The 21,563-nt window shown below is 42.2% G+C and overlaps 1 protein-coding gene across 1 annotated transcript; it reads right to left on the reverse strand.

The window, feature by feature from the left end:
• Positions 1–9,249: 9,249 nt before the first annotated feature.
• LOC146438316 (melatonin receptor type 1A-like) lies at positions 9,250–14,702 on the reverse strand. The gene is made up of 2 exons (XM_085058818.1): positions 14,264–14,702; positions 9,250–9,542 (listed from the first exon to the last, which is right to left on the reverse strand). Exons 1-2 carry the CDS (start codon positions 14,454–14,456, stop codon positions 9,499–9,501), a joined length of 237 nt encoding a protein of 78 aa, XP_084914944.1. The 5' UTR covers positions 14,457–14,702; the 3' UTR covers positions 9,250–9,498.
• Positions 14,703–21,563: the final 6,861 nt, after the last annotated feature.

Genomic DNA, 21,563 nt, shown 5'->3' on the forward strand with positions numbered 1-21,563 from the left:
TCAGATCTTCTAATACTAGAATTCTGAAAAAAAGTATATGGTTAGAATATTTTGTTTCATACTTAGAAAGGCCTTAGTCTTATTATTTCATTACATACTTCTGTCACCTTTTTACACTATTACTGCTTGAAGGGCTTTACAGTGTATCAGCGAAATCAGTTCAGACCCAAGCAATAGTTAACTGCATCAGTAAAAGTCACAAGTGACAGAAAAAACATACAATTTTTTTTCTGGATTCCCAAAACTAGCAAATGGGAATTTCAGATTCTTGTGAATTTTAGGTTAAAAATTATTTTCTACCATTTGCTTCCCTTCATTGAGACTAATTTCAATATTCCTTTTAATTCTTTTCTCCATAGCCCCTTCTCTCTGAACATTGCCAGTACACCATGAAATTTTGAAGGCAATGCTGATTCACTTAAATAAGCCATCTGTCTGGACAATTAACAAAGCACTAGGTACTGGTTTCAACAGCTTAACTCCAAGCAGACTTTTTCCAGTGGCCATAATCCAAACAAAAAGAACAGTAAGTATCAAAGAACAATTGTCAGTAAATCCTTCAAAGAAATTTAAAGAGTATTGTAACATTTCAGATTGTTCATTTTTTCCCCTCCTTACTATTAAATTCTTATCTTTTGGAATTGTCTTGACTGAAGTTGCATTGTTGCTGCACTTTCTTCCAGATAGTACTAGCAGTAGTCATTAAATGGAATGCTATCAAACCTATCTGTACATGCAGAAAAGACTTTCTAGCTGAACATTCCTGCAATACGTCATTGTATTGCACAGTGATTTCTAAACTGAAGGCATTTGATGCACAGGCAGAATATATGACATGAAAAAGTGCCATTTTTAAAGACATTGTTTCCTAAGCATAGTCACAGTTTAAAATGAAACAGGGCTTGATATAGAAAACGTGCAAAAAAAGATTGTCTAGGTACTGCAAAATGCAATAGAAGCCAATGGATTTATATTTTCTACACTGATAGCCTGAAAATCATGGCGTGAAGCAAGATCTATGAGAGGATCAAATGTAATGAATTATAAATTATAAGCTTTGGCTAGAAACAAATACAGAAGAACATTCATGACACATAGAAATGACAAAATAAAGAAGGCCAGTCCTAAAAGCAAAAGTCTCACAGAGAACAAGACATAGAGGTCACATGTATGCAAGTGCTCAGAAATTTAGTATTCAACATATAGACACAGACTGAAAGAAAAAGGTCACATCTAAACTTCGAGTATGGATAGGGAGTCAATGAAGTCTACAGAGGACTCAGAAGATGGTTCTGGAAGACAGTAATGAAAAGGGCAACTGATGCCCTTTCATTACAACTTCAATAGAAGATTTTTTAAGTCTGCTCTTCCAAAGAAGCAAAAATAGCAGCACTGGAGAGACTGCTGCCATTTGTTGTTGAAGAGCTGGAAAAACAACCTAAAGCTGCTTAACACTCTAGAGGGATAAAGGGCAAGAGAAAATGACAAAATTAACTGTGCCCACTTGTATGTATTATATAGAACTTTAGGGCATACCAAATAACATGCTGTTTTGTTTTAGTTAGGAGAAACAAAATGTTTCATTATCCTTGTCAAATAATGACCAGGTACAAGAACTGAATCAAAGGCATTCCTTTAACAGTGCACTATAAGATCATCAGAAACCTGGTGCAAACAAGATGTCATGAACAAAAGAGCAAGTCCTTCTGGAAAGCCTCTTTTTAACAAGGTTTATGACAGCATCTAGTTCCATGAACGTCCATTTCACAGACGGTGCAGCGGTATCCTTGAGCAAATGTACTGTTCTGCATGGTGGCTGAGAAGAATTCCAAGTTGGAGAGAAAAAACTAAGTTGAGTAATTCATTTCGGGGCAAATAAGTCAGGGTACTTATTAACTATATCCATATAAACTATAATTATCAAAAGACACTAACAGCAAAATTTGGTCCTGAAATATCTGGACTCAGAAGGGTCCAGTTTCTTTCCCAGAAACAAGAGAAATTAAAGCAAGAAAAGACCAGCACCATTTTGAGGCTGCTAGCTGAATGACACCCTGTGGACTAAAACCACCTTGAATGAATGAAAGTTTGCAGTAAGGCCTTTTCTGTTCACAACGAGTGCTGTAATTACTGCAGCTGTAATTAATCACTGGGTGTGGAGTGGGGCTTTTAATCCTGAGAGCAGTTTCTGTTAAGACAGAGAGACTCCAGCCCCAAGCAGTCATGCAGGTACACATGCAAAGAGAACAGCATTTCACTTCTAATAACCAACTCCACAATTACACCCATGAGAGGAAGGCTGGGTTTAGGATTACAATGGGTGATTGTAGGAATGGCCCTGACACTGAACAATGAGTCTATCAATTTCAGACACTGGACAATGAATGCCCTACTATAGCTGACATAGTAATCTAATTTCTCCAGTTACAACTGCACTCCTAATTTGTAAGCTCATATGACTCTTTTTGTACCTCAATATAGGCTCAGAGTTTCTGAATATAGAAGACACAAAATAATTTTACTTCACAGATGATCATTAGACAGTGCCTTGCTTCCTGTGTACTAAAAATGCCAACATATTGTGTTTCTATAAAAAGTAATTGATCACATACTGCACTTGCACTTATCAAACGAACATGTAGAAATGCTCCGACAAAATAAATCCTTAAAATAATGCTGGTAAATATGTCTTCAGAGTCAGTATTAGCTTACATGAAACATATACTGGAGCTGCCTTGCAGTGTTACTACTGAAAATTTCATTTACTTCATTGGATTGCCGGTAAAAGGGAGTAGACCAAAAAACAACACAAGCAAATTCATATGGAGATTTATTTGCATGACAAGCAAGTTTCATGTTTTTGAGTAAAGTAAAGCAAACTTTCTGTCCTGTCATCACAAAGAATGATCAGCAATTCAAAAGACAGAAACAGGTGAAATCTCTGTGAAAACTGAATTTGATCAAGATATTTTTCTGAGTAAATGTGGGGACAGGAGTTAACATGAGTATCTAAATATAAGAAAAATATCTTAGAAACCAATTCACTACTTTGGTGATAGTCTATGAAGCTGTGTCTGCACTAGAAAGATGTGCTCAGGCAGCTTTACCCCTTGAAGCACTCTGGCAGCAAAGCCCTGCCACTGAAATAGCCTGAGAAAAGTAAAAGAAAATGCACACTAGAAGAGCTTGCAATGAAAGGATGCATCATTCTTGTGACAGATGGGATATCCCAGTACAAAACAAGCACCAGTAACAAGCAGATTGCAAATCCTACACCCACTAGGTTACTTAAACTTATCTTGCACACTTCATTCTTTCTCCATTCATACTTCTGCATGTCCATGTTTGTCAGATTCAACCACATCTTTAGGTCACGTTGCCGATAACAATAGCTGCAAGCAGTATTAACAAGGTACAGGTGCTAACTTTGCACAACGGTATAATCTTTCCAAGATTGTCTTAAAGTATGCATTTGAAATTCTTACCAGGAAAAATTGCAAAAGCAGCACTCCACTTAAAAATGCTAGTATTCATAATGCCCCTAAGAACAGAGCAGCATCTCAGAATTCTATTTTTACAGAGTGCATAAAAACCCGGTTTGACAGAATGTGTAAAGGAGCCCATGAGGGAGAGACCCGAGTCAATAACAGTTCTAAAGAGACTTTCAGAAACTGACACATCTACACTCAATGAAAAAATGTAGGGAAGAAAACAAACCAAAGGAAAACAAAATCCAGCAGCAAACAATTTAGCAAGAATAGTGCAAAGTTGTTCTTCAATACAGGAGCCATCATCTTCATGCCATCTTCAGCATAATACCCTATGGGTATGGAACACCCAAAGAAAAAGTGCAAATATATGATGAGCAGAAGCACGACAAATTCCTAGGAACATGCAGTAATAATTGAACAAAAGTGGGTATGTTAGGTAAATACAAAATATTTTTGGAGATTGTCTTCAAAGAAGACAAGCATTATGCCATAAAAATTACAAAAACCAAGGCGGTTTCCCACCAGCCAACAAAATGTTCATAGCTGACTGCTATCAGGCACTGCAGTAGTGGGATGCACTGGATGGGCGAGAGAAAAAGGAATCAAGAAAGCTGCAAAAAACAGGAGTAGTATGTACACAAATTTATACGTGAAGATGTAAAAGAAATGCCCAGTTATTTCCCAAAAAAAATATTCAAAAATCTTTGCTGCAAGAGCAAAAATCTGTCTGCATTTTGAGCTCTACATTAGATATTTAATATATGCTAAGACACAAATGCTGTCTTCTCTGTACTTACCAGTATAGAGAGGAGATGAAAAGCTCTTTTACTGAGCTTGATGAAGACTACTTTGTTAACTCTGTAGTCCCAAATATTTGCATCCAGAATAGTTAGAATGAGCTTTGCATCCAGAATAGTTAGAATGAGCTTGGCCAACAAAGATTATGTTTATCTGACACCAATATAAAATTCATGTGGAAGCTGCCTCGATAAGCAAGAATTACAAAACCACCAAAATCTTTCTATTTTATCCAAAGAACTAAAGCCAGCACCTGTGTCAAGGTGCAAGAGAGGTAAGGAAAGATTACTCTCCTTCCTTCCCATCAGGAATGCTGGATATTGTTTTCCTGCATATGAGAGATTGTAATTTCTGGTGTTTATTCACAAGCAGTATACAAAAGTATGAGTTACAATGTGCCAGCAGATGCTGCACTAGGAAAAAAGAAAGATTAAATGAAAAGGTCCTTCCTGCAAAAAAACACCCACTTAGGAGAAATGTTTCCAGATGTATCTGCATCTGCAGATTAAGGACCCCAAACTACACAAATTTAAACAACCTTTGGTTTGAATAACTTCTGCAACATGGTAGAAAACCAGTAGGATTTACATATGCTTTAATATAATTGTGGTTCTGTATGTACCCAAGACACAGCCAATACTATGAACATCCTTAGCAACAGTGTAGGAATAAGTTACATCATCAGGAATGGAGAGTAAGATGGGGTTATAAGCACTGCAGAGATTCTCAACAATACAGTTCTTCAGACAAGGCAAAAAAAAAAAAAAACCCAACAAAACAAAACAAAAAAAAAAAACCAACCAAAAAAAACCAAAAAAAAAAACCAACCAAAAAAAAACCAAAAAAAAAAACCAATAAAAAACAAACCAGCAGAGACCTGAAAAATTAGTGGTCGCAAACAGCTGGACTGAGAAATTTTCAAAGGAGTATCATACATTTATATGATGGTATATTTCACAACAGAGCCACTCATCTGTATAGAGAGGCTATAGCAGCAAAACCCCAACTGTGAAATTTATTCTGCTTAATGAATGTAATAAAGAACAATGAGTTCCTAGAAAGTAGAAGAGGACAAATATATCAATATACTTGTATGATCTGACCAGACAACTCTAGTACAAGCTGTCCTTGACCTAAGTCACAATTCCCATCTGTAACCCTGAAAAGGATAGCATTGCAGTAGCAACCATTGGTGGTCTTTTGTGTTTTCTTAATTCCCAAGCGTGCTCTTGAAGCATCAATTTTCAGACTTAATAGCTTGCATACCAGCTATACGTGAAATTGTTAAGTGGCTTCCTACAAGGCACCCACCTCAGGATATACAGGTCAGGTACTTATGACAATTACCTGTATTCAGCTTTATCACAAGACTATCAGTGATCCAACAAAAATCCTCTTCTGACTCCAGAATTATGCAAGATTTCTCTGCTTACCACACTGGGTTTAAGGCTGTGAGCAGTATAGCAACCTTCTTACTCACTGGCAAGTACTGCAGACATAAAAAGTGAAGCAACACAGATGCTGACCTTGTTAAGAGATTAGCTATTGATTTCAGTAAAATCAGGATTTCACTTTGGGGGAGGTTATTTCCAGAGATCAGGCATACTCCTGGAAGTGGTGCTCTCTTGCAAAGGAGAAAGGTTATTTTGTAGAAAGACTAACAGAATTTGGTATCAACCTTTGACTAGAAAAGCAACAGCCAAGAGGTGATGCTTTTATTCTCATTACAGGAATAAGGAGGTGCTAAGTAGTGCTATGTAATACAACAGCAAAAGCAGATAAACTGACAGAAAACACATTTAGGCAAAGAGAAGCACAGAATGGGTTGGAAGGGACCTTAAAGATGATCTAGTTCCGACCCCCTGCTACGGGCAGGGACACCTTCCACTAGACCAGGTTGCTTAAAACCTCATTTAACGTGGCCTTGAACACTTCAAGGAATGTGATATGGACAACCTCACTGAGCCACCTTCCAGCCTCAACACTCTTCTTCCGTTGGAGTAAGGAAATAGGTGATTCCAAAAGGATTTCTGTGGGCACCTACAACTCCTGAACGTTGGATTTGATGATTGAGAAGGTCCCGCCATTCAGTCCTGTGTTCTAAGTGAGAACTAATTCAGTGACAGAGATTCAGGGAAGTTTCAGTGATGTAATATGGAATAATGGGAATGTGGAAAAGAACCTAGGTTGTAAGAAGCAGATTAAGATTACGCGAACCCGCACAGTAGTTGCGGCACATTGCAATACTCAAATTACAGAAGGCAGACCTCAGCATTACACAGGCAGAGATAATCTGGGCACATCTTTAATGAAAATAATTACTATAATTAAGACAGAGCATATTAATGCAAAATACAAAAACTTTTTTTTTATTTAGAGACCATTAATTCTTCATCCAAAATGAAAAGGCAACTGAAGTACATGATTAATTTGCATTTATGCAAATTTTGATTCTTCAAAATATGCAAGTCTCATATTTTCAAAATATTCCTAACAAAAATGTCACACCCTAACTGTACTGGTCTCTTTTACCTATAAAAATGAAAACACTTCTTTTCTCCCCAACATAGACAGAGAGATGAATATGTCATTAAAAATCAAGTTAGACTAAGGAGTAGAGAACTGTTCATCAGTCATTCTGGAAAACAGAAACATAAAATAAAACCTGTTGCCACTACTGGGGAAAAGAATGTTCCTGATTTTTTTCCCAGAATGTAAAGATCTGGTTAAACTTCTGCATGGTGTGACTGAATACCAGTTTTCAAAGCTGAACCCTGCACTCATGCCTTTTCATCACTTTGGTTCATCTCTACAGAGTTGGCCACCTCCTCTGGCTAAAGAACACAGTTCTGGCAGGTGCACCAGAAACACAATAGGCTCATACTTGGTGCAGCTGAAACACCTGACAAAAAAGAGGTCACATTACAGATTGACCTCAATGACAAGCATGGAGCTGACCTCTGTCAGCACAGAGTGCAAACCACCTCTGTGTGGTAGCCTCTCCCTGAAGACAAATTAGTTATGCTAACCTTGCATCTGCAGCCAAAAAAAAAAAAACCAAAATGCAAAATCCAAAAAACCCAAGGTGATATAGACAGACCTCATATTTCAGCACCACATGGAGAATATCATGTACACATCATGTTGAATGGTCTTTCTGTAGGCCTAAATGAAAAAAGCTACATATTCTGTTTAACTTACACAACTAAGGTAGACAGATGAACAGTCAGTTTAAAGGTGTGAACTGAAAAATATAATTAATCTGAAACCATCCACAAAAACTTCCAGCTGCTTAGTATGTATTTGACTAGAGAATTCCAGTGCTTGATCACACATAGAAGGGTTTGAAATCGGCTGCTTCTATTTTTCCCATTTTAGAGAACAGGGGTTCTCAGGGTAGAAAGTCCAAGTGAAGAACTGAAGAACTTTTTTGGAACTCTAGCAATGGAAAAGATGAGTCCTCCACCATCAAGAAAACCCAACCCACCATCCTGCCCAAAATCCAGACAACCAAATTCAAGTCCCCAACTCAAGCACAGGATTCTCTCATATAATCAGGAATTAAATTTTTATGAACACCAGTAATCCAATACTTATTCCTCAAAATACATATCTAACTAGTTGACCTGGTACTGTATTAGATCATTCATAAAATTAAAAGAATGAGTGGAAAATATTTTACTTCTGGTGTTGGGTGTTTCTCCAAGGAAGGAGTATAAGTTTGCCTCCTCATTAAAAAAAGACTGCAGAACGTGAAACTTTTTACACATACTGGTCAGTTACTATGACAAAGCTAATTAGAAGCTACAGAAGTCACTATCTAAATGCTGTAAATAGCTTTGCTGATTACTTTCAGTTGCCGCTCTACTTGAACAAAAAAAGAAAATATTGAGAAGTTTGCAACATGCTTCTCGCCCGAATTTAAGGGCACTAGTGAAGTTAATTTGCATATTTTATCCATTCTTAAAAAGTAAGTAAGAAGTTAATCAGACCTTTATTCTGTCATTTAAGTTAGAAACCTTGATTATCCCACCTGTTCACCTGTAGCTTCAGGAGGGCCAGATTTGGAAAGAACACTTGTTTATTAGCAGTAGCACTTGTATTATAGTCTCAAGCATTACTTAACTACACACATTAAATACAGGTTTATTTGTTCACTCAGTAAGCAAACATTGTTTGCTTTGTTAACAATTTGCATTGTTATCCTCAGGAATTCTTAGTAACGCCTGTCCTCCTGAAACAGAGGTCTCTAATTATTTCTCAGGAGTAGAAATGTGGTACTTAAGGCAGCACACAGATGTGACTGTAAGAAAAACTGCCAACAGCAGGGGGGACAAGCTCTTACTGACAGTGCAAAACTAAAGTGTGAGGCACAGCACTCAACTGACACTACAAAGATTTTAGGAAAACTTGTCCTAGGAAAGCAAGCCTCACCAGAGAAACAGAATGGACATTGTCACACCAGCACTGGATGCCTACCCTTGGTAGCATTTTCTGTCACTAACCTAGACTTGGTAATGATGTCTTAACACTGGAAAGACATAAAGCATCTACATTACAACACGAAAGTGGAGAGCGTAAAAAGAAATATGAAAGAGAAAAGTAGAAGCAAATTGGAAATTGCTAATGAAAACGTTAAAGATGAAAAAACTTAATGAGAAAAGGGAAACTAAAAGTTCCCTAATGAGAAAAGGGAACCTCAGTAACCTAAGAGAGACACCAAATAGTAGAGCATGTAAGTCCCACTACCCACTGGCAGCAGCTAACTAGAGAAAGCAATGCCTCTAAAAACTTCAAAATCTTGAATAAAGAATAAATAGCTGAACTTGACTGACACATTAGTAAGAATAAATTATTAATTATTCAAAATACTTACCTCAGGCTTTGGTTACTAACAACACAGCACCATTTAAACAAGTGTTTGAGGCAAACCTTTGATTCAGTAAAGTATTCAATCAAAACCAGTCTGAGGAACAACTTTATTGAAACCGTATTTTTATGCTCACTTCTGTTCAACAATTGGCAAAGTTCAGCATCTCCTCTAGACATTTCCCCTTCTCCCAAACAGCTTACCATTTTTAATACTGGAAGTTAATAATTTTTGAAATAATGTTCATTGCCATCAACATCTCAGTTTTTATCAGAACCCTGAATTTGTGCTACAACTTGATCTTCTAAGTTCTCTTCCTTGAGTCAAGTATTTGTCGGGTTACCCATAGTCTCTCAGCGCACAAAAGGAAGTCCATGGATCACCTGTGATGAAAAGAAGGATTCCATTAGTCTGAATTCACAACAAAAGTTTCATTTATTAGACAAAACAATTTTTACTGGAGCATTTAACATTATAATTTTAAAACTAAAAAAACAAAACATCATCAAGAACAACATTTTTCTGAAAAGGCTGATGATATCTCCAATCTGATTATCAAAAGATAGCTCCATCCTTATTTTTAAAATTTTTATTCTAGAAAATGCACTAAGAGAGGAGCACTCTTCTACTAGATTCTTACACTGCTCAAATCAAAACTCAGGGCCAGCCTGAAGAGCCTCCAAAATTAAGTTGTTACTGATAGATTCCCATCCCTAATTCTGCAATGGCTGTACTATTTAGCAAAGAATGGAAAAAAAAGTCTTAAGTAGCTGTGTTCCTCAGTTCTTTCAAAAGTGATTCCACTGATCTTAGAGATTTTAGAGAGATTACCCTTGAGTTCATTATATCCTTTTGAGCACTCGCAAAGCTGTCTTCACAGAACTCTTGGGATCTAAAGCAGGTGAGGCAGATTGAGCATACAAACATTGGTTTTTTTCCCTTCTGCATTGCTGTCTCATTCAGAAAAGTAGTTACCACACATAGGTAAGTTTAAGCATGTGCAGTCCTAGTGAAGTTAACTGGATCTTGCTGCTAACAGCTCTGGGGCTTCAGCACAGTCAAACTTCCTCTGCCTTCTTCACCAGTAACAAAACAAAGTTTTACCAACAAAAAATTTGGGCCAAGGACATGGAAAACTGGAAAAACACACAAAAACCCCAAATACCCCTAGCACAGAACAGAGATCGCTGAGAAGAGGGTGAATGCAGCTTTCTGCCCTGATGTGGTAGGTGCTAGTTACCAGCTTGGCACCAGTCGCTGTATTATCCCAGCCCATGTCAGGCATTAGACAGGACAAGCACACAGGAGTGAGGGTGAGACTGCTGGGCCTCCCTTCTTGCCTGCTGGAGGCTCCCTTTCCACACAGGACTCTGTTGGAGGGGCAGTCAGGGAACCTTTGGACCTCAGCACATAAAGCACCCAGAAAAAAAGCAACCCGCCAGGCCAAGAGAACAGTTTCAAAAGAAGAGAAAGAAGAGCAAGAGGTGTAATACCATTCAAGAAAACTTTCTTCATTGACCTTAAGAATGGTCCAGTCCTGCAATCACTGAGTACCCAAATCTACCTGACACCAAAAGAACAGGTGTGTGCTGACATTTTAATGTCACAACCAGAAAACTAATCTCTACAGTCAAAGACTTAGAACTGCTCCCTCACCTTGTTCTTGATGCATTGTTTTTCTCGGTTTGGGTAACAACAAAGGCATAAGGATACCAGCAATCACCAAATTTGTGTGCAGTGTTCTATAAGCAACTTAAACAATCTCCTCAGTTTTCTGAGATGCTCTGATTCGATGTTCATAGTTTCAAGTAAAAATTCCACTTGTTGCTAAAAGTACCATCAGCTTTTTAATACACCTTCCCTAAGGCTAGTTATTTCATCTTCCCAGGGTGGATCTGTTGAATGACCTTATTTCTCTTCCATGAATATTAGTAATGGTAAATGAGACAAGGATTTACACAAAGCTTCTTTTTAAAGTGATCTATTCCCATTCTTTTTAAAAATTAAAGAAAGGACATCAGTTTAAAGTTCAAGCTGCGTGAATGTGCTACCAAGATATGGTCATTAAAATCCTTATGCCTTGAATGTTTCCCTTGAACTTTGTTTCAAAGTTAAAAGATTACAGATATCATAAACCAAATTCAGTCTTTGTGTAGGTCAGCATTAAATTGTAGCTGTTCCCATCAGGACTGAATCGGTGTCAGGCACCTCTTAGATTACAAAGCCACCATAAAAGAAATAACAGACCAGAACTATGAAACTTATTACAAGTCAAGTACATTAAATAAAAGAGGATCCTACCAGTTGCATCATCAGCTTCTGTGTCTAGAAGAGCATCTATTGAAGCCATGCTTGTGCCTATGAAGGAGCCTGTAGTATCAGACACTCCTCGCTTGCTGAGACAAACTTCTTTGAGTTACTGACTTCTCTGCTTTGATCAGTGTCTTTCACTAACCTTCTGACTGTCAGGAAGGTTATACCACTTGTTGAGAAGGTTTTTCTAGGCCTTCCTACTATTCCCCAATGCACTTTTTAAATCTTTAGTCCACAGGTTCAATTTGTAGTTATCTTCCAAAAATATGTATGTAATAGAGAGTAGGACAGAGATGCAAGATGTTTTTCCCCACCAAATCCACCTTTTTGTGAAAGGGTTAAATACTCCTTATTTGTTAGTCCTCTCTTGCAAAGAGGGAAGAAAATCTTCAGTGAGATATATTTTCTTCAGGAGGTATCTTCTGTTCCTCCCTGACCTTTTTCCAGTGGAATTTTCATCCTGTGTCCTTTTTCCTCAATAAATGTGCCAGCAAGACTTAATTAATGTAAGTTGTTGCAAAACCGAAAGTTTCTTTCTTATTACATCACTGTAAAAAGTCGTAACTGCCTTTGGCATTATCAAGTTACAAATTAGTTGTATCTATAAATCAGATTATTTTCAATGTAATCTCTTCCTGAATAATCTGAATTAGGATAAACAAGACTTAAGAGACTTTAGTCTTCCAATTTACAAATATTAGGCCACAGTTTTCTAAATACTTATTTCCTGTTATAAATTTATTTGCCTGAGTAACCCCTTCCTGATTGAAGGCCCAATTTAACAGTGGTGCTCACACAAGTAAAGTTACACCCAGGCATAGTTTTTTTGCAGGATTAGTCAAAAGCACTTAGCACACCTTTTTAAAACTTGTGTTATTGCCAAAGGTTCCTTTAATCCATGAACTAAACCCCACTATATTTTAAAGGAAAAAAAAAAAAACCAAAGTTCAGAACTTTAAAAGGTTGCCCCTATTTTTTTTCCTAAATCAAGACTACAAACTATTTACTATCTTGTACCAAATATTTACTTGTTTTAATTAATCCTTAGTCTCAGAGGGTCAATCAGTATCTAGTTCATGTTCCAGTCTCAAATAATTTATGTTCAGAAGAATGCTCTACTCTCCTAGCTGTTGCCAGTGTATTGCAGCTCTTAAAAGTCACTATGACAGAAAAGGCAAGAACAAGAAATGCATTAAGAGTGAGCAAGTGAGCACTTGTTGAGATTCAGGAGGGATTACATGATATCTACAGCAGAGAGTATGCACACACATAGAGCCCAAGGATTCAGTTATGTCTCTGGAAAACAGACACCACATTTATTTCAGACTTTACCAGACTTGTCTGTATTGCAAACTCCCCTCGGAAGTGTTAAAGTATAGATTTACTAATTAAGGAGGACAAGAGTATCGCACTTTCCCTGGCGTAACCCCAATAATATGCCTGGCTCAACCCTTTCTCCCTCCATCTAAAAATATTCCAGGGAACAAGTGCTGACTTGGACTTCTGGAGTTGGAGTCTCCTCTCAGTTACATGCTATTGCACGTGTTACCCTGCCAGCTCCAGTGAATGAAATTTCCGCCAATGAAAGCGGGAGGATAATAATAGCTTTCAGAGTTTACATCAATGGCAATCATAGGGAGAAAAAAATGAAAATCTGTTACTCTTCATTTTGATCTTGTGTGTGTCATGTATGGCTGAATAAAAATGAAACAGACAATCCACTTGAATTACCTGAATTAACCTTACAAAGCTAAGCATGCCACTGTTTGCCAGAGTCCAATACTAGATACCTTTCTTAGGCTAGCTCAGAGCAAAGCCTAAGCTCAAGTTACCCCTCACATGAATTTTAAACCACTAAATAATGAACTTAGTGGAGTAATAATGAAGACCCTGACAGCCCAGTTGTGAAAAAAATTAAAAGCAGCTTCTCAGTTGTCATGGAGTGAAATTCCGCTTTCATTACCCATACAGCTCTCTTCACATGCTCCTGTATTTTTTTCAATGAAAGATGCATAGGGTTTGGAGTGCACAGATTTGGTACACGTGCGCAGCAGCTGGTCTGACATGATAAAGCAGAATGAATCTGAAGAAGTTCCTGCCTGTCTGACCAATAATCCATGAACTAAGAGGGATTTACTCAATGGACCAGCACAGATTCTATCCTGTCAAAATTAGGAGATTTATTTTTTTTTAAAAAGTGCCAAGAGCTGTTTTCTGTTAGATGTTTCCCATTCCCCAAAGACCTAGACAGCAAGTAGGAGGCGAACAAAGGTGGGGGGAGGGAATTGTCTGAATCCTGCAATGTTTGTAACTCCGTATTTGCTTGATTTGAAGCTCCAACCATAGAATTTGTTACTGGAGACATTTCTGTAACTCAAAGAAAATCAATCAGAAGAATAGCATCCAGCATGCACAGACACACACTGTATGCCAAGGCAGCATCCCCGGTACCGTGTCTAAATTTCATTCTTAAATACGACTTACTCGCCATTCTCTTTTGCTAGGTGGGAACTGCCGAGAGCTATAAATAACACCACGATTCGGTGGCGGGAGCTAAAAATACCCTTTCCCGCTCGATTACCGACTCGGCAGGAGAGACGGAGCTCTTGGCATCTGTCACAGCCTATAACCGCCAGCTGGGGATGGAGGCGAAGAGCCCAACCCCGGAGTTACGCGCTCGGGGAAAGTTTTCGCGGCAGCCGAAGATGCCAGGGCGCCGCACCCCGGGGCCGCGGGACCCCCACCCACCCCAGCCCGGGCGGCGCCCCCGGGCCTCCCCGCCGCCCCTTACCCGCGTTTCGCAGCTTCTTGTTGCGGTAGACGGAGAGGATGACCAAGAGGTTGCCCAGCAGGTCCACCACGATGGTGAAGATGAGGACGGCGGCCAAAGCGGAGGTCACCCAGGGCTGGCGGCGCGGGGCTCCCTCGGCCGGCGGGTCCCGCGGGAGGACGGTGCCGTTCAGCTCGCTCTCGTTCACTCTCATCCTGCCGCCGCCCCCCGGGGCAGAAAGGGGTACCGGCAGATCGGGCACGCTCCCGGCGCCGCCTCCCGCGGGGGCAGGTCAGGTCGGGCCGGGGGTCGCGGCCGCAGCCGCCCCGCACCGCGGGGCTGCCCGCCCTAGGGCGGAGCGGGGCCGGCGGGAGCGGGCGCGCCTCCCATGGCGGCCGCCGCCACTCCAGGCAGGAAGTTTCCCCGAAGTGTGCATGTGCCGCGGCGGGACACTTTTATAGCCCGGCCGCGCCGCCGCCCCGCCCGCCGCCACCGCTGCCGCCAGGTGACACCGAGCCGCCCCCGCGCCGGCACGTGCGCGGCCGGGGCTCCAGCTGCTGCCGCGCGGCGCCACAGCGCCCCCCCGCGGCGCCCCATCCGCGGCCGCGCCGCGCTTCCCCATTCATGCTCCCGGCCGCTCCATTCAGCGCCGGCCGCTCCATTCACCGGCGGAGGCGCGACAGGCATCCACGGGGGTTGCTGTCTGCGGTTGGGTGGTTTGCTGCGCTCGGCGCTATTTTTAGCTCTCCTGGTTAACGCCGGCTCTTAATTAGGCGCGCGCCGAACTCCCCTCCCCTCCTCCCCCTCCTTTATTTAACATCGCACCCGCACGGTAACGTGAGCGCGGCGAGAAACCTCCCATCGGGGAGCGGGTCGGGGCTGCTATAAAAAGCTCCTCGCGAAGGAGACTGGCTGGCTGGGCAGGGGGAGCGTCTGAGGACCCGCGTCCCGGGAGCACCACGTGCCGCCGCAGCAAGGGGGCGGCGGGGGGGAACGCACCGCCTCGGCAGCCCCCCCTTCCTCCCCTGCAGCCCTTTTTCCTCCCCCGCACCCTCGGCAGCGGGGACGACCTGCACAGGGAAGGCAGAGAGAAAGGTAGCGGGGATGCCCTGTGCCACCGGCGAGGTCTGGCTGCCCTGTTCCCCAAAAGCAGCATTTGCTTCAAAGAAAGGAGGGAACAGGGAGCCATTGCCCAGCCGTGAGGAGGACCCAGTTGACTGAATAGGGTATCCCTTCACCCTCTCGTGCGGTGGGCGCTCTGGTAAATAAATTAGAAAAAAAACAGACGGCACTTTTTTTCTCACTGAATCTTCTCGCTTGCATAGTATAAAGATGTTGAAGATCTCTGAGCAAACAGGGCGTGGGAATCACTCTCCCATTCAGGATAACGGGCTGCGAGCGCGGATGGCGGTGCGCGCTGCTCTCCGCTGAGCGCAGGGCTGGGCGCGGTGCTGCGGCCAGAGACAGCCCCACCCCACCATCCCGGCATCCCGCCCGGAGTGCCATGGGGGTGCTGCCCCTGGGGGAAAGCGGGGAGTCCGCAGCGGGAGCGCGGGGCTCCTCCTGAGGCGGCGCAGCCTCCGCCGGGCGCTGCGGAGCGCAGGCGGTGTCTCTGCGCGGCTCTACGCGGGGCGGGAGGGGCTCATGCCGCCGCAGCCTGCGCTCAGCCGCCCGGGCTTACGGTACTGTATCGGGTGGCAGCCCGAGGTGAGGGATAGCCAAAGCCACCGTTGTGGCGAGCAGTTACGTAACGCGTCGGGTGTGCCAGAACGCGGGAGCGGCCGGCCCGCAGCCGCGGAGAGGCGCGGACAGGCAGGGCGGCGGCAGCGGCAGCAGCAGCAGCGGCTCCCCCGCCCCGGCAGGCGCCGCAGTCCCAACCGCACGGCTGAGTGCCGGGGAAACCCCGAGCTTCTCATTCACCCACGGTTTTCTCACACCACCGCGGGCAGCGGGGCGAGGAGCACAGCCGCTCAGCCTCCCGCTGGTGAATGAGACCGCTTTTGTTTCGTGGGGGAAGCGCGGATTTATTTGATCACTTACTGACTTACTAAATGTTCAGTATTCCGGCAGCGTGTTTTCACGCCGCCCCGGTAAACAGCAGACCCGGGGAGATGTGTCGGCACTACAGAGCTTTCCTTCCAACAGCTTCCCGAGGAGAGCAAAGCTCATCCATCACTGGAGATGGAGAGCAGCCGCCTGCACTATAGGGGGGGTTGCAGGAGGAGCCCCTCAGCGCGGCGCCGCAGCTCCTGGGCACAGGGTGGTGGTGAGCACACCCCGACATCCACATCCACCCACCACCAGCCCCCCTTGCAGGGCAGTGCATGTGTCCGTATAGGTGCATAACAAGTAGGTTATCAAGCTGTGGGAGAAGATTAAAAATAGGAGGAGCCAGTATCAGGGGGATATCAGATCAACGGCAGCCACACGTGGAGACAGGCAGAACTGCCTGGTCCTCAGTAGACCTCGACGGGTGTTTCACTGGACAGGGAGGGGCTGGCTGCCCAGAGAGAGCTATGAAGTTTCACAGGGTGAGGTATTTTTAACCAGAAGGTAGAGCAAGGATGGGGATCAGCCCAGGGTTTTGCTTCAAAGAAAGGGAATCTGGTCCATGCAGGAACTGCTGTTATTTGTCTCATTCCTGGGATGTTCAATGATGTGTTTGCAATTTAGACTGATAGGGGAATGGAGATAACACACCATCCATCCCATTTTAGTCTCGTGACAAAAGTGTACCCTGGACCAAGGCTGCTAGTGCTGGTGAGAGCAATGCTTAGGGAAGTGAACCCTTCCTGGAAAGGGGGCTGAAGACATCCTACCAGAAAACCCTATATGAGAGCTAAGAGTGACCCAAGCACCAGCGAGGACCATGATACCTTGAGAAGCCTTGTGCTATTGATCCATGTGTTGACTTTGTTTGATGAGTATCAGGATGTGAATCAGGCTCCAGTAAGAACCACCTTCCCATTCCCCACCAGGGAGTGGGACAACCTTTTCTTTATTCCCTCTCACCTTGACAGAGACACACCATACTAGAAAATGCTGTTCTTTGAGGTTTTTCATGTGTTTACTCACATTCTGGAGAGTTAGAGACTCTTAGATGCCACCCAAAGCAAGAAAGCTGTGAAAGCTGCAGAGGAGCAGATTTAACAACATCAGGCTGCTTCACCCTGATCAACATTCAGAGTCAGTCAGGCAATCTTAGAGGCAGTTTGATACTGTTTGTTACATCATCTGAGGCTGGTCTCTCTGTCCTCACATTTTCTACACTTTTTCTACATATGCATTTTTAAAGTACAAGTGAGTGAAGTTAAATTATGCTTTACATGAAAGAAGCATAAGAAAAGATCAAGGCATAAGAGCAAGCAAATCACTTGGACCAGCCACCCCATATTATAATAACTTAAATCAGGGTTGACTCCACTGCAATGAGCAAAGTTGGCTGAGATCTTATTACATGAAGAAGCACAGAACTTGTCTGATCTGTCATAAAAGAGTCCTGCTTTGTTTTTGCTTGAGTTATGTTTGGGATGTGCCTGCTGTTCATTCTGTCTCCAACCAAGTTTCCAAGATGCTGTGGTCTTGGTTTTGGTCCTGTCTCCTGTTGATGCAACCTGGCCTCTCTGGATGAGTGCTAGGCCTGAGTCGTCTTTTTGTTCTGTCTAGGGCTGTCAATTGACCCTGTTGTCAACATCTGCCTCCTGCTCTTATGTCATTTGAGACTGTGCTTTGGTTGGTGTGGACACTGCCTGGGCTGTGGTTTTCCTTGGCTCCTGGTTTGCCCTTCCTGGGGGGAAGCTCTTAAAGCTACACAGCAAGGGACATTAGATGAGTTGAGGGAGCACCGTTCATCTGAAAAGACAGGTAGAAATGTAAAAAACATAAGAAGAAATTAGCAATTCAGCTGGTTCTCTGAGTAAGGGAATGGGGCCTGCCTGGCCGATGGGACTGAGATGGTCAGTAATGGGGCAAGTACTGAGAGCATGCTGGTATGGATGCCTGGCAGAGAATGGAGTGGGAGGGCAAAAGGGAGAACACTTGTCTCCTTCTGCAGAAGTTTTCACCATGGTACTGTGTGGTTTTCTTCCTTCAGAGGAAATAGCTGTGGAGGCTGATGACAGATAAGATACCTTGGAAGGCACTGACTTGAATACAAATATGTGAAGAAGGTCTTGGAGGGCTGTACTGGAACAGGGAGGTAGGTAAGTTGTGGTGCCTGTGGCAGTGAAGCAGCAGCTTCTGATATCCTTTGTGCTCTGGTGCCTTTCTCTCCTTCAGAGAAGCCCAGGAGCTGCATGAAATATATAAATGCAGACTCTATTCTCCTCAATCACAATAGGTATTTCTGTAGTGAAAAGATAAAACTATCTTAGAATTGAGGTGGAAAAGAATGAGGCAAACCAACTGGCAGGGTGTTTCTGTGGTGAGCAGTAGTGTGGAGGAGCAGCTGCTCATTTGAATGCTTAGCATTAAATTAAGTGGCTGCAGGTTCTTTCTGGTGCCATTCCTTACTATTTTGAGACCTTCCTAATTCTACCCTGTTATGCTGAAGAACAGTTATGATGCTGGTGGTTCTTGAGCACTCTAGGAAAGAAAGGAAACTCACAGCTCCTCTCCACTGTGGTACTCTGAGACATTTTTACCATTACATTTTCCAGCCTCTTAGACTGCTCTCCCAGCACACTTGACACAGTCATTTAGTTCTTCCCACAAAGTTGGGGAGCTGTTGCTCAGTACACAAATATTGCTGACACACCTATGGGTCAATTCCACTTCCTCAACAGTTAAACTTCCTAAACAGTTAAACAGCAGATTTGTTGCAGCTCATCCTGTGGTAGGAGGTATCTGCTCTTCATGACATCAGACATCGGTTGTGATGCTGCACTACAAAAAAAGTGGCTGTTGTTCCTTGTCTTTTGGAGGAGTGATTCAGAGTGCTGAAATTTTGTCATGTTTTGTTTGGTGATGTGTGGCTTTCTTTCCTTGACAAGTCTTTTATTTCGGTGTTTTTTTCTCACTTACAATCTGTGGCATCTCCCTCCTACATGTTGTAAGTCATAAAATAACTCTGTAAATTGCAGCCTCTTTATGAGTATCGGTTTTGGGCAGATGATGTAAGAGATTGATGGGAAATGTGCCAGCTCTTTAATTCTTCATTCAGCACTGCCTTAGAGCACAGTTTTGTATTCAGAGAGTGCTGTTATGACAATTCTTGTGCAACACAGTCTGATGTGTTTCTGGCTTTGGGGTTTCTAGGGTTAGATGCCAGTCACCACATAGCTGAGACAGGGACAAATGCTCTTTAGAAACGAAACTACATCCTAGGACTCTTCTCTGCATTAATTCTCTCTTCTTCTGGAATATCAAATGGCCTCAAAAGGAAGAAATAGTAGCTTCTCACTGTAGAATGGCATATTATATAACTGTTAAAGCATTCTCCAGGATGATTAGAAAATTATCTTTGAAACTTTGCAAGCAGAAAAGATAACTAATCTCTGCTTATCTGTATTTTAGCGTACGACAGTGCAATGCTGTATATTGTAATTGACTGTTTTAAGCATACCATCTCATAATTTTGATTTTAAAGATTAATTTGGAGCTTATTTTGAAGTTGGGTAGATGAGGGTGGGTAAGGTTCAGGGCTATAAATCCTGACCAGAAACTGATACTTTTTGAAGCCCACAGTCACACACCAAAGGTGCTGAGATAGGTGAGTGAATATTTAGCTTTGTCTTCAGTGGCTCCAAGACACTGAAATCAGTGTATCGAGTGGTAGGTCACACAAACAGACCTACCTTGCTACATATAATTATAGAGTGAGGTTGCTTACCTCAGACTGCACTTCTGATCTATTTCTTTTCCATGTCCGTTTCTTTGTCCTGGGATTCCTCATGATATTGGTTCCTAGCAACTGCATTTGAGAGCTGATTGACGTAGATTGTTCCACAATGCTAGCAGTCCAGTAACAAGCAAAGCTGCCTCAGAGAGGACACTCTGTATTACTGCTCGTGTGCACCAAGGAAACAGAACTCTCCCATTATTTGTGGCTGCCTTCTGCTTCCTTCAAGTCTGCATTTAAAATGTTAAGAATAGGAATTTCATGGAACTAGCATTTTATAGTGTCATGACAACATGTCACTCTTCTGCCCTGCCCTCTGGGCACAGTTCAACAGTTCCTGGTACATACCATTTACTTGCATTGACTATAGAAATGTAAATACTCCTGGAATAAAATAAAAGCTCTGCCAAAAGGCAGAATGTACCTGCACATTCAGATTGTCAACTGGTATTCGTTTCTTGCAAGGCTGCTGCCTGTTTTCATATGCTGTTACAGTGCTTTTTTATTTAGCAAACTCAAAAATTCACCCTGATTCCAGCCCACCCATTTCTCTGGTGTTCTCGCTGTGCTGACCAAATTCAGCCTGTCTACTTTACATTTAAATTTGTTCTGGTTTTTTTCTATAAAGGAATCTATTACAGTCAGGGAAATAGCATACTCCTTTAAGAGAGCATACAGAATGGTTTAAAATAGAAATAACATTCACTTTCTTGTATATTTTTATATTCAGCTTTGAATATTCTGCTTTTGTGTGTTTATTTTTTTCCTCCTTGGCAGAGACTTTAAAACCTTTCAATATTTCCTTGTATTCTTTTATATGACTCTTTTGTCAGTCTGAGTGAATGTTTTCTTTGGCTTTCCTTTGTTTAAATATAGGGAATAGAGGGAACATGTCTTGAATTGAAATCACTGAACTGGAAAAGGGACCACAAAAAGAATTGACTGTTGTAAAGCTTAAGTATTAAAATCCAGCCAGTACAGTTCTTACCAAGTGTAGGAAAGCAGAAAAATACAGCCTCAAAGAATGCATGGAGAAGTTACAATGGAAATGGTTGAAATTAATGGGAAAAGTTGAAATTGGTAGTCTTTGACATGAAGCTGGATGAGAGTGAGCAAAGGATGGGGTAGGGCAGGGTGCTGAGTCTGAGGGATTTGAAGAGGTTAAAATGCTTAAAATGGAGAAGCATATGATTGCTGTGTGTAGTCAATATTCTAGTTTTAGGCTGTTAATAAGGAACTGATATCAGCAGCATAAAGCTTGATGGAAATGGTGATGACACAATTCCGTGATGTAATGCTATGGAGCACTTCACAATGGGCCCTTTAAGAAATGTGTAATCATTTGCAATTAGAAATGGTGGCAAAACAGTAAGATTTAGTCTGAATTTAAATCCTCAGATGCCATACTAAGTGTTGAATTGTTTTGTTACTATAGAATCTCACCAAAAAAATCAGCAACATAGTTGCTTTTAATTTTTTATT

This window comes from Lichenostomus cassidix, chromosome 4 (genome assembly GCF_008360975.1).
Source record: "Lichenostomus cassidix isolate B80296 chromosome 4, HeHo_3.0, whole genome shotgun sequence".
NCBI lineage: Eukaryota > Metazoa > Chordata > Aves > Passeriformes > Meliphagidae > Lichenostomus > Lichenostomus cassidix.